The sequence below is a fragment of the Bison bison genome, unplaced genomic scaffold, assembly GCF_000754665.1.
Source record: "Bison bison bison isolate TAMUID 2011002044 unplaced genomic scaffold, Bison_UMD1.0 scf7180017864228, whole genome shotgun sequence".
Classification (NCBI taxonomy): Eukaryota; Metazoa; Chordata; class Mammalia; order Artiodactyla; family Bovidae; genus Bison; species Bison bison.
In genome coordinates, this window is record NW_011494800.1 from 8,794,659 (window position 1) to 8,808,411 (window position 13,753).

The 13,753-nt window shown below is 39.1% G+C and overlaps 1 protein-coding gene across 3 annotated transcripts in view; it reads right to left on the reverse strand.

Moving 5' to 3' along the window:
* The window catches only part of MAPK10 (mitogen-activated protein kinase 10), a 195,169-nt gene that overhangs the window by 66,941 nt on the left and 114,475 nt on the right, over positions 1-13,753 (reverse strand). For all 3 annotated transcript variants that reach the window (XM_010845973.1, XM_010845972.1, XM_010845971.1), the window contains exon 9: positions 10,524-10,648. In XM_010845973.1, coding sequence (XP_010844275.1) covers positions 10,524-10,648 — 125 coding nt within the window. The remainder of the gene's footprint in view (positions 1-10,523; positions 10,649-13,753) is intronic.

A 13,753-nucleotide genomic window follows, 5' to 3' on the forward strand; every position in this document is an offset into this window, starting at 1 on the left:
GTATTGGAGTTCAGCTTCAACATCAGTCCTTCCGATGAACACCCAGGACCGATCTCCTTTAGGATGGATTGGTTGGATCTCCTTGCAGTCCAAGGGACTCTCAAGAGTCTTCTCCAACATCACAGTTCAAAAGCATCTGGTCCCATCACTTCATGGCAAATAGATGGGAAAACAATGAAAACAGTGACAGACTTCTTTTTCTTGGGCTCCAAAATCACTGTGTACAGTGATTGTAGCCATGAAATTAAAAGATGCTTGCTCCTTGTAAGAAAAGCTATGACAAACCCAGACAGCATATTAAAAAACAGAGAGGTTACTTTGCCGACAAAGGTGTATATAGTCAAAGCTATGGTTTTTCCAGTGGTCATGCATGGATATGAGAGTTGGACCATAATAAAGAAGGCTGAGTGTTGAAAAATTGATGCCTTCAAACTATATAGTGCCAGAAAAAAACTCTTGAGTGTCTGTGGACTGCAAGGAGATCAAGCCAGTCAACCCTAAAGGAAATCAACTCTGAATATTCATTGGAAGGACTGATGTTGAAGCTGAAGCTCCAATAATTTGGCCACCTGATGCAAAGAGTTGACTCATTGGAAAAGACCCTGATGCTGGGAAATATTGAAGGCAGAAGAAGGGAAAGACACAGGATGAGATGGTTGGATGGCATCACCAACTCAATGGACATGTTCAGTTCAATTCAGTTCAGTTGCTCAGTCATGTCTGACTCTTTGCAGCCCCACGGACTGCAGCATGCCAAGATTCCCTGTCCATCACCAACTCCTGAAGCTTGCTCAAACTCATCTCCATCGAGTCAGTGATGCCATCCATCATGACATGAGTTTGAGCAAACTCTGGGACATGGTGAAAGACATGGAAGCCTGGAGTGCTGCTGTTCATGGGATCACAAAAAGTTGGACATGACTAAGTGACTGAACAACAACAGAATAGTCAAGTTCATAGAGTCAGGAAGTACATTGGTAGATGCCAGGGACCAGAAGGCAGAGTTGGAGTGGGGAGGGTGAGGGAGATGAGGAGTTAATGTTTAATGGAGACAGAGTTTCAGTGCAGGAAGGTGAAAAATTCGGGAGATATATGATGGTAAGAGTTGCACAACAATGTGAATGTACTTGGTGCCACTGAACTGTACAGTTAAATATGGTTAAAATTTAAAAGGAGAGAGACAGAGAAAAGCATATCTGCTCTATCTGCTCTTGACTTTTGCCCTGTGATCAGAAAATGTTCTTAGCTTTGCCTCTGTATAAATGCCTTGTAGGGTGGTATCTTCTCAACCTCTGACCTTAGAGTACAAGTTTCTGCTGAACTGGTCCAATGTGCCCGCCCTGCCCTCTGTGATTTGTTCACATCTGAGTCAGCCCTCACTCTGGATTGCTCAGACCAAGCTCTGGAATCTGTGCTACTTTAACACAGGCTCCTGATTCTCTTTTTGATGCTTTCTGATTCCACACCTAGCCCTATTCTACTCTCCTCCTCATGCTTTCTGATCTGTGTGCCTGTTGCTGTTTATAATTGTAGAGCTGATATTCTGGATGCTGATACTGGACAAACTGTAGCATGCAAACATTCTACAATGATCTTTAAGCTCTCATTTAAGATTTACCTTGAATAAATTTCTAGACATACACAACATTAAAATTTACACATCTATGTCACAAAAAGATTAAAAATAGTGCATATTTCTTGTATGGTTGGTCATCTCTTCCATGTGCTCACTTTGGTAATGACCAATAAGATACAAAGGCAGACAAGATAAATAAAATAATGTCAGAGAGTAACACTGCTCAAAGAGCATGAAATCTATGATGGCCTTGCAGTAAAAGAGTTTATAATAGTCAGGTTAGCTTGTTCCTATACTTTCACTGCTCACAAAAATAACATAATCCCTAGAGCTATGTAATAGTAAATATTAATAAAACATTTAAGGCTCTACTAATTACCTTATGTTATAAACAGTAAATTTGTAACATTACTGACTATTCTGGGCTTACATTTTCACCATGCTTATTTTAATTGAACTTCAGCACTAATACATGTAAGCATTACTCTGTTTCCCAAGTTATTCTCTCACTGGGGAGCTGACAACCAGGTTGTTTAACTTAGGGTCTATATAGGTAGATTAAATTCCCACACAGCCTTGTCCCAATTCCCAAATTAATCTTGAATTGGATAAGAAATAACAAATAAGTTCAGCACTGGCTTTGCTTTCCTAATCACACTCCACTGAAACTGGATTGGATTAGCCACACCTTTCCTATATGGATGGCAGGTATATTTCTATTCCCAACCTCTCTCTCTAGTCCATTGTCAGCTGAGGCCCACGTTTCAAGCCTCTCTTCCCGCATTCTCTCCTGTCACTTTGACTCAGTCACCAGGCAGAAGGTTTGGCTTGCCTGCCAATCCTCCTCTATACTGCCAAGTATCTATGGCTTGCCAACTGGAGGGCAGAATTCTCAGATACCAGCTGCCTGACTGGTTCAACCTGTCCCTCTGTCCAGATTCCCAGAGTGATGTTTTGACCATTTAGGACTGTATCTGGGCTTCTCAGAGACAGAGCCTTCCAACAGTGGACCTGATCACTGCTGGCCATGAGCCTGGCCCCCAGGAGCAGTATCCCAGGAGACAATAGTTCTAGTGTTAGGTTAGAAGCCTTCCTTTTTATCATGAATTGAGAAATGAATGTCCTTCTCTAACATGGTAAGTTCCTAATTGAGATCTTCATGATGATTACTTTGAATACTTATTTGGCTACTCTGGGATCTTTGTTGTGGCATGTGAACTCTTAGTTGCGGCATGTGGGACCTAGCTCCCTGATCAGTGATCAAACATGGGCCCCCTGCATTGTGAACATGGAGTCTTAGCCACCGGACCACCAGGGAACTCCCATGATGATGCCTTTGAGTTTGGATGTCTTTGGTTTGGTAGCCAAGCATTTCTCCCTCCCTTCTTCCTCCCCTCCATCTTCCTCCCCCCCATCTCCAACACAGAAGAATTACAGAAGCCCTTAGTAAGTTTCCTATATACTCATGAGCTTTCATAGGGTGCTCAGAAGTTTCTGAAAAAGTTAAAACTATGTATATATATAAAAAAAGGTCACATATCATACTCTTCTTAAGTTACTTTTTTATATGCCCTGAGACAGAGTTAATTGACTCCTCCTTAGCTTGCAGTTCACAAAAATCCTCCTAAAGTGTATCCATATGCCTATTCTCAGGGGTTGCAAGGTGAGAGTCACCCTGTATCCTAGCAGGGTCTCTAAACTCAGGAATCGGACAAGAAACAAGGCAGCTGATCCCTACTGTCTCGGTATTTCCCTCCAACAGAGCACAGAGAAAATGTCAAGCTGATTCCCTAAAATTGCCCTGACTATACGCTAATTTCTTAAAGATATCAATAGTTATAAAGAATATTTGTAAACAATGTAATTTATCTTTGGATGCATGCTTGCATTCTCAGTTGTGTCTGACTCTTTGTGACCCCATGGACTGTAGCCCATCAGGCTCCTCTGTCCATGGAATTTTCAAGGCAATAATCCTGGAGTGAGTTGCCATTTCCTACTCCAGGGAAATCTTCTCACCCAGGGACTGAACCAGCATCTCCTGCAACGGCAGGTGAATTCTTTATCACCAAGTCACCTGGGAAGCCCCATAATTTGTCTTTATGTTGGCTTAAATTAATGGCACTGGATTTTCTTATACTTGGAGGGTCTACATCAGCAAAATAAATAAATAAAAGCCAACTATTTAAAATCTTACAGGAACTAGATGGATTTTAGTGATTTTTTTTTAAATGTAGATTATTTCTATAGTTTCTTGAGCAGCTCCTCTTTTTCACCAAATATATCTATTTTTCTGAATATCAAAAGGTAGCAAAGGCTTGAGCAGGCTTCCCTGATGGTTCAGTCAGTAAAGAATCTGCCTGTAATGCAGGAGACCTGGGTTTGACCCCTGAGTCAGGAAGATCCCCTGCAGAAGGAAATGGCAACTCACTCCAGTATTCTTGCCTGGAGAATCCCATGGACAGAGGAGTATGCCAGGCTACAGTCTATGCAGCTGCAGAGTCAGACACGACTGACTGACTAACACACACACACACACACACAAACACACACACACACACACAGCAAAGGCATGCAAGTAAAAATCATAATAGTAATAGTAATGATTATGAGAATAAGAATTTGTGTGATATTTACTGGCTACCAAGCACTGTACAAAGTACTTTATCTACATTAACTCTAAATTCCTGAAGAACACTCTACAATATGTATGATTGTTCTCTATTCCTAGTTAAGAAAACAGAGTTCAGACAAGAAACTTGAATTAGGCCAGCTTGTAAGTGACAGAACAGGAATTTAAACCTAATGCATCTTTCCACATCTGTGATGATGCAAACAACTCAATAAATGGCATTTATGTCTGATATAGAACTCTTCTTAATGAATACTGAAACAGTGAGAATAGCTCCAAGCATTTCATGAAAAAGTATTGACGGTAAATGTGGCCTTTGTGTTTGAAGAACGTATTTCTGTTGCTCTGAACATTACTTGAATAAGAACTTGCTAATAATCTGAACAGATCTAACTTCAAATTTGATGTTCTGTTACACAAAGAGATGAATATTCACCTTGACATTCAACTTTGTACACTTTCAACTTCATCGTTACATGAATAATTTTCTCTCTTAGCATTATGACACCATTCATATGCTCTTCTCTTTTCAGTTTGGTAGTTTGGCACTTTTGGAAACGTGATAAGATAGCTTGTAGTATGATTAACTGATTAATACACATAGCATTTCTCTACCCTTATTTTTCCTAAAGACATCATATTCTTTTGCACTTTCTCCTTTATTAAATCCTCTACTTGCCCCCCTTTTCCTTCAAAGACACTCACTTTGGCAATATTGAAATGACTGAGAAAAAGATTCTAGCCTTTTAAGTACCCTAAATTTGATCTTTCTATACTTGAGAGGAATTTTTCATAAGAAGTTAAAATTAATTTAAAAACCCATTGAAACTATTCATTAATATGTTGTTATAGATTCTAAGCAACTGTCTCTTTTATAGGCAACATAATTACAAGTGAATTACAAATACAGACTTTATGACTCCAATTAAACTCTAGGCCACAATCCATTAAAAACACATTATACACATTACATTACATATAAGGAAAAATATATATGCAACATGATTCCAGCTATCAAAATAACTGAGCAGTAATTTCAAATAATTTATGTTTATCTAAAATTTCATCAGCATCAGTGTCTCTTTTGCTGTCTCGTACACAGGGTTACTGATGTATGGAACAGTTTTATGGACTCTGTGGGAGAGCGAGAGGGTGGGAAGATTTGGGAGAATGGCATTGAAACATGTAAAATATCATGTATGAAACGAGATGCCAGTCCAGGTTCGATGCACGATACTGGATGCTTGGGGCTGGTGCACTGGGATGACCCAGAGGGATGGTATGGGGAGGGAGAAGGGAGGTGGGTTCAGGATGGGGAGCACATGTATACCTGTGATGGATTCATTTTGATATTTGGCAAAACTAATACAATTATGTAAAGTTTAAAAATAAAATAAAATTTAAAAAATAAATAAATAAAATAAAATTTCATCAGCATAACCTCAAAAATCATCAGAGAAAAAAACTCATGCTTAATTTTCACATATGTCTACATCATACTTTCTCTTACTTATTTCATTATTTCATTCTACCCCAGGAATATATTTGAAGTATTTCCCAAGAATAAGAGATTGGAAGAGATTCTAGTTTTTAGTTGTAAGAACACTAGTTTTTTTTTTCAGTTTTAAGAGCATTAGAATTAAACTAAGAATATTTAGTTTTGGGGATTTTACTTAGAAAAGGCAGAGGAACCAGAGATAAAATTGCCAACATCCGTTGGGTCATAGAAAAAGCAAGAGAATTCCATAAAAACATCTACTTCTGTTTCATTGACTACACTAAAGCCTTTGACTATGTGGGTTACAACAAACTGTGGAAAATTCTTTAAGAGATGGGAATACCAGACCCCCTACCCGCCTCCTGCAAAACCTGTATGCAGGTCAAGAAGCAACAGTTAGAACTAGACATGGAAACATGGACTGGTTCAAAACTGGGAAAGGACTACATCAAGGCTGTATATTAACCCTCTGCTTATTTAACTTCTATGCAGAGTATATCATGAGAAATGCCAGGCTGGATGAAGCATAAGCTGGAATCAAGATTGCTGGGAGAAATAACAATAACCTCAGATATGCAGATGACACCACCCTATTGGCAGAAAACAAACAGGAACTAAAAAGCCTCTTAATGAAGGTAAAAGAGGAGGGTGAAAAAGCTGGCTTAAAACTCAACAATCAAAAAATGATGATCATGGTATCTGGTCCCATCATTTCATGGCAAATAGATGGGGAAACAATGGAAACAGTAAGAGACTTTATTTTCTTGGGTTCCAAAATCACTGTAGATGGTAACTGCAACCATGAAATTAAAAGACACTTGATCCTTGGAAGAAAAGCTATGACCAACCTAGACAGCATATTAAAAAGCATAGACATTACTTTGCCAACAAAGGTCTGTCTAGTCAAAGCTATGGTTTCTCCAATAGTCATGTATGGATGTGAGAATTGGACCATAAAGAAAGCTGAGCACTAAAGAATTGATGCTTTTGAAATGTGGAGTTGGAAAAGACTCTTGAGAGTCCCTTGGACTGCAAGGAGAACAAAATAGTCAATCCTAAAGAAAATCAGTCCTGAATATGCATTGGAAGGACTGATTTGAAGCTGAAGCTCCAATACCTTGGCCACCTGATGCAAAGAACTGACTCTTTAGAAAAGACCCAGATGCTGGGAAAGGTTGAAATCAGGAGGAGAAGGGGATGACAGAGGACAAGATGGTTTGATGGACATGACTTTGAGCAAACTGCGGGAGTAGGTTATGGACAGGGAAGCCTGGTGTGCTGCAGTCCATGGGGTCACCAAGAGTCAGAGATGACTATTCAACTGAACGGAACTGAACTGAACTAAACTGAGTTGAAAGTCTAGAAAAAAATCAACTGCAAATTCACATAAGAATAAATTGGAAATAAATAGGTAGTATTAAGTGTTCATTTGCTACATTCTGTGTACACTTCTTTAAAACTCTTTAGGCAACTGCAATGATTCTTGCATTATGAGTTCAGGAGAAAAGATTTGCTTCCAAGTGTTGAGTCTATAGTATTGGTTTTACTCATCAAACTGTATGGCTATATATCCTTTGTGCTGTGCTGTGCTTAGTCATTCAGTCGTGTCCGACTCTGCAACCCCATGGACTGTAGCCTGCCAGACTCCTCTGTTCATAGGGATTCTCTAGGCAAGAATATTGGAGTGCGTTACCTTGCCCTCCTCCAGGGGATCTTCCCAACCCAGGAATCAAACTGGGGTCTTCTGAACTGCAGGCAGATTCTTTACCAGCTGAACTACCAGGGAAGCTCATGCATCCTTTAGAAAACATATAAAATAGAAATACAGGCAGGAGGAGAAGGGGACAACAAAGGATGAGATGATTGGATGGCATCACCGACTCGATGGATATGAGTTTGAGCAAGCTCCGGGAGAAGGTGAAGGACAGGGAAACCTGGTGTGCTGCAGTCCATAGGGTTGCAAAGAGTCAGACACATCCGACTGACTGAACAACAACAAAATTTTGTAAAAATCAAGTCAAGTGACTAAAATTAATTTTAAGCAAATTAAAATTTCATCATCATTGTAAAGCTGCTGAAGAAAGAAGGTCTTAAGAAAATGTTAGAATGTTATACCTCAGTTTCCACACAGGAAAGTCATTTATCACTGAATTATTTTCTCAGAAATTTTGTAACACTTAAGAACTGGGTTACTATGAAAAGTTGCTTTTTTAATATTATGTCTATAAAGTTTGATTCTACCTGATTTTTATTCTCATCCTTCAGCTCTCAATTGTCCAGTGAAGAAGGGAGGAGAATTAATGCCAGCTTGAACCTAGCATCTCTGACACAGTGAAGCAGAACAAAAAAGCCAAAAAAAGCAAGCTTTGGATGGGCCAGAATATCCTGGTATATAGTGAAGGTCACAAGAAAACAAATAGAAAGAATATTTCAAATAGAAAATTAATGACCAATTCAAGCAAAGTAATTTGAAGGTACTATGAATCATTCAGCACAGGTTTTCAAAGAATGTGAAATTTTGATGGGAGAAGGTAACACTGTTGATAGTAAAGTTTAAAAGAGGGACATTCCTATTGGGAGGCTTATTGAACACACATGGGCAAAACAGTAGCCCTGTTTCCTGAGCAGCCCTGGATCTACTCAGAGAAAAGGAGATAGCAAAAAATTAAAGAGTTTTGCTTCTGAGAAGATTCTTTTACTATGTCTCGATGGAAAATACGGAGATATACCTTCCTATGGCAGTCAACTTAGAACCAACCTGAGACAGTGGCCTTATTGAAATACCCAATTTTTCTCATCTAATTTATGCAAAGCTTCACGAAATCACCAATGGCCTAGTAAAAGCTTTATAATCTAAATGTTCTGCTTTTGCACAATGAAGGAAACTATAGGCAAGGTGAAAAGACAGCCTTCAGAATGGGAGAAAACAACAGCAAATGAAACAACTGACAAAGAATTAATCTCCAAAATATACAAGGGAGCTTGTACAGCTCAATACCAGAAAATTGAACAACCCAATCAAAAAGTGGGCAAAAGACTTAAACAGACATTTCTCCAAAGGAGATATGCAGATGGATAATAAACACATGAAAAAGATGCCCAACATCACTCATTATTCAGTCAGTTCAGTTCAGTCTCTCAGTCATATCTGACTCTTTACGACCCCATGAATCGCAGCACGCCAGGCCTCCCTGTCCATCACCAACTCCCAGAGTTCACTCAGACTCACGTCCATCGAGTCAGTTATGCCATCCAGCCATCTCATCCTCTGTCGTCCCCTTCTCCTCCTGCCCCCAATCCCTCCCAGCATCAGGGTCTTTTCCAATGAGTCAACTCTTTGCATGAGGTGGCCAAAGTATTGGAGTTTCAGCTTTAGGATCAGTCCTTCCAAAGAACACCCAGGACTGATCTCCTTTAGAACGGACTGGTTGGATCTCCTTGCAGTCCAAGGGACTCTCAAGAGTCTTCTCCAACACCACAGCTCAAAAGCATCGATTCTTCGATGCTCAGCTAGGGAAATACAAATCAAAACCACAGTGAGGTATCATCTCATGCCGGTCAGAAAGGCCATCATCGAAAAGGCTACAAACAGTGAATGCTGGAGAGGGTGTGGAGAAAAAGGAACCCTCTTACACTGTTGGTGGGAATGCAATCTGGTACATCCACTTGAGAGAACAGTGTGGAGATTCCTTAAAAAACTGGAAATAGAACTGCCGTACGATCCAGCAATCCCACTGTTGGGCATACACCCTGAGGAAACCCAGAATTGAAAGAGACACATGTACCCCATTGTTCATTGCAACACTTTTTACAATAGCTAGGACATGGAAGCAACCTAGATGTCCATCAGCAGATGAATGGATAAGGAAGTTGTGGTACATATACACAATGGAGTACTACTCAGCTATAAAAAGGAATCTATTTGAATCAGTTCTAATGAGGTGGATGAAACTGGAGTCTATTATGTAGAGTGAAGTAAGTCAGAAAGAGAAAGACAAATACTATATATTAACACATATATATGGAATTTAGAAAGACAGTAATGATGATCCTACATACAAGGCAGCAAAGGAGACACAGATGTTAAGAATAGACTTATCGACTCAGTGGGAGAAGGGAAGGGTGGGATAATTTGACAGAACAGCATTGAAACATGTACATTACCATATGTAAAACAGATGACAAGTACAAGCTTGATGTATGAGGCAGGGCGCCCAAAGCCAGTGCTCTGGGACAACCGAGAGGGATAGGGTGGGGAGAGATGTGGGACGGGGGTTCAAGATGGGGGGACACATGTATACCTGTGACTGATTCACATGGATGTATGGCAAAAACCATCATGGTATTGTAAAGTAATTATCCTTCAATTAAAATAAATAAGTTAACTAAAAAGAATAAATGTTCTTAGTACCACAGTTTATTAAAACCAGGAACCTGATTGGAACAGAGGCAAAGAGATTTCTCCTCTATTACATTTTTTGTTACTTAGTTTGCATCAAGAGAGACTGATCATTAAATACAAGGAGATACTGGTGGTGTTAATAATTTAACAAAAACTAGTGGAAGTGTGTCATGAATAGCCAAGGTATTGGACTGAATCACCATCTCACATAGGAAATCCTGAAAAAGAAATGCAACTCAAAACATAGGTTGAAGAAAATAACTTGTAGAAGGGAAGGTAGCAGCTTTGTGACTTAGGAATTTTATGAGGGCCCTTTGAGAATTCTTTGGGATTCTAACTCTCTTTCAGTGCACACCATGGCGCACCCAGTTACTACCATTTGTTTGTGGAAAGAAAATAAAATAAACCTAAACCTTACCGCCTCCACTTCAGCAGGGTCATACCAGACATTGATGTACGGATGTTGTAAGGCGTCATCCACTGATATCCTTTTTGCTGGGTCAATCACTAGCATCTTTGACAGCAAGTCTCTGGCTTGGCTGGCTGAAGGAAATGAATGAAGAAAAAAATTTGTTAAATTTTGATTTTGGCAAGGAAATTTTTTGGAGGGAAAAATAGTTTTTAAAAAGTCAATTAGCACCTTCCTTCCAAACATCAGCTAACTTCACCAAGTGTTTAGGGAAATGCAAAATGAAACAATGAAATATTTTTTATCCATCAAATCAGATCAGATCAGTCGCTCAGTTGTGTCTGACTCTTTGCGACCCCATGAATCGCAGCACGCCAGGCTTCCCTATTCATCACCAACTCCCGGAGTTCACTGAAACTCACGTCCATTGAGTCAGTGATGCCATCCAGCCATCTCATCCTCTGTCGTCCCCTTCTCCTCCTGCCCCCAATCCCTCCCAGCATCAGAGTCTTTTCCAATGAGTCAACTCTTCGCCTGAGGTGGCCAAAGTACTGGAGTTTCAGCTTTAGCATCATTCCTTCCAAAGAAATCCCAGGGCTGATCTCCTTCAGAATGGAATGGTTGGATCTCCTTGCAGTCCAAGGGACTCTCACAAATAAAACATGGCATAATATTCAATAATCTCATTCATGTTGGTTGCAGTGTAAATTGATAAAGATTTTTTTAGAGGGCACATTTGGGAGTATCTTTTAAAATTTTAAATGTGAATAACTTATGACCCAACAGTTCCACTTTTCAGTATACAGTCTAGAGAAACAATTGCACATATTCACAAAAAGCATCCAGAAAGGATGCTCACTGCAGCGTTGGTCAAGGATTAAACATTTTAAACAATCTAAATGTTGCTGTTGTTCAGTCACTAAGTCATGGTGAACTCTGCAACACCATGACTGCAGCACACCAGGCTTCCCTTTCCTCTCCCATCTCCTGGAGTTTGCTCAAATTCATGTCCATTGAGTTGGGGATGCTATCTAACTATCTCATCCTCTGCCACCCCCTTCTCCTTTTGCCTTCTATCTTTCCCAGCATCAGGGTCTTTTCCAATGATTCAGCTCTTCTCACCAGGTGGCCAAAGTATTGGAGCTTCAGCATCAGTCCTTCCAATGAATGTTTGGGGCTGCTTTCCTTTAGGATCAACTGGTTTGATCTCCTTGCAGTCCAAAGGACTCTCAAGAGTCATCTACCTGTACCAATTAAGTTTGGCAGTTTTAAGCCTGGCAGGCTACAGTCCATGGGGTTGCAAAGTGTCAGACATGACTGAGCAACTTTCACTTTCAGATGTATTCACATGGACATGGTATTAAGTGAAAAAATAACTGCAGAATGACCCATAGATCCTGATGCCACTGTATAAATCTGCCTCTTTGCAATAAAACAAGAAGCATTTCTCTGATAAAAATTTGTACATGTATTGCTTGTATAATTAAAAATAAAGTTAAAAGAATTGTTTTTTAAAAGGAAACAAAGTGAGTGTACACCACTCATTTTAAAACTTCAGAGCTGCAGAAAAGGACAAAGCAGTATCTGGAGGGAGGCAAGGAAGTTAGAGGTGACTTTCTGAGAATGGGAGAGATAATGAGGACTTTAATGGGAGCAGAAGCTTCAAGGATTGAGAGAAGGGGGGCAAATCTGAGAGAAAAAATCCACAAGATTTAGTAACCAAATTGATGTAGGGAATCATTTATTTATTCAGTATTCAATTTATTCAATATACATCATCTACTGTGTGCCAGGTACAGTTTCAGATGCTAGGGATACAAAAAATTTGCATAGTGATAATCAGTAAATGTATTTATTTAATAACATTGCTGAGTGAAGTGTATTAGTTGCTCAGTCATGTCTGACTGTGTGTGTGTGACCCCATGGACTGTAGCCATCAGGTTTCTCTGACCATGGGATTTTCCAGGCAAGAATACTGGAGTGGGTAGCCACTCCCTTCTCCAGAGGCTCTTCCCAACCTAGGGATCGAACCATGCTCTCCTGCATCGCAGGTGGATTCTTTAGCATCTGAGCCACCAGGGAAGTCCCTAACTTTTCTAAAGGATGCTCTAAACATATCTGAAAATACAAAAAATGTTTCAGAAAATAAGGATCCAAACTGATTTGGAAATTTTTATGGTGAAAATATTCAATTTATTCCAAACATGGTAAAACTTCAAATTAAAGAAAGGAAAATCTAAACTGGTTTGCTAAATTAGGGAAAAGGCAGTGTGTTTGAATTCATGAATATGTACCAATTTTTAATTAGCAATTGTTTATTATTAATGAAATATGGTTAATTATAAAATTTTGAAATTACATAAAACAAAATCCAGAAAAGCTAACCTTCCCCACCATCTGGAAGCAATCATTCTTATTATTAATGTATTCCCTTCTAGTTTTATGTAGTTTCATAATTTTGATTATACTAGAGTTAAAATGTGGCAATCTAATTTTCACGTCTACAGCATTTGTATTTCTTGTGTTATTACATTTTAATAAAATATTCACATTTACTTATACTAATTATATATTTTTAAAAAATCACTAGTTAAGTTACTGGAAGATTTTTTATTTCTATTAGTCATTTTTCTGGGGATCTCAATTCCAAACACTTAATTTCTGCTACTCCCAAACTGACACTTTGAAGTTCACAAGAGTGACGAAAGTACAGAAATATACAATGATTTTCAGTATTAGTTTCTCCGATTGTTAACCTAACAGGTCTGTGTCTATTTCACTGGTTCAAGACCTCTTTGATTTGTAACTGATTTTATACCCAGACTCACACACTCCACGGGTTCTCATGTCACCCACATTTCTGTTCTTGGAAGAGTAGGGGTTGGGGTGGTCTCCTCATCTATGGGCAAATGAACTACTGGAACACCAAATCATCTCACTGAGAAACAATGGTCACTACTGCTTGTAGGGAACAAAATGAGGAAGAGGAAAAGATTTTAATTCTTCATCGTTCACTCTTTTGTTTGCAAGTAAATGTCTTACACTCTTTAATAACAGTAGAATAAATCCTTCCCTTTGATTATTTGTGTAATTCTTTATAATTTGCTGATTTTGTGTTACAATTGTAATTCAATAATTATACAATTCAGAGAGTGGTACAGGTAGCTGAAGGGAGAAACCCAACTGTGCAACGGAAGTGTCACAGACACAGAAACAACACTGTACTTAATTTAAAAACC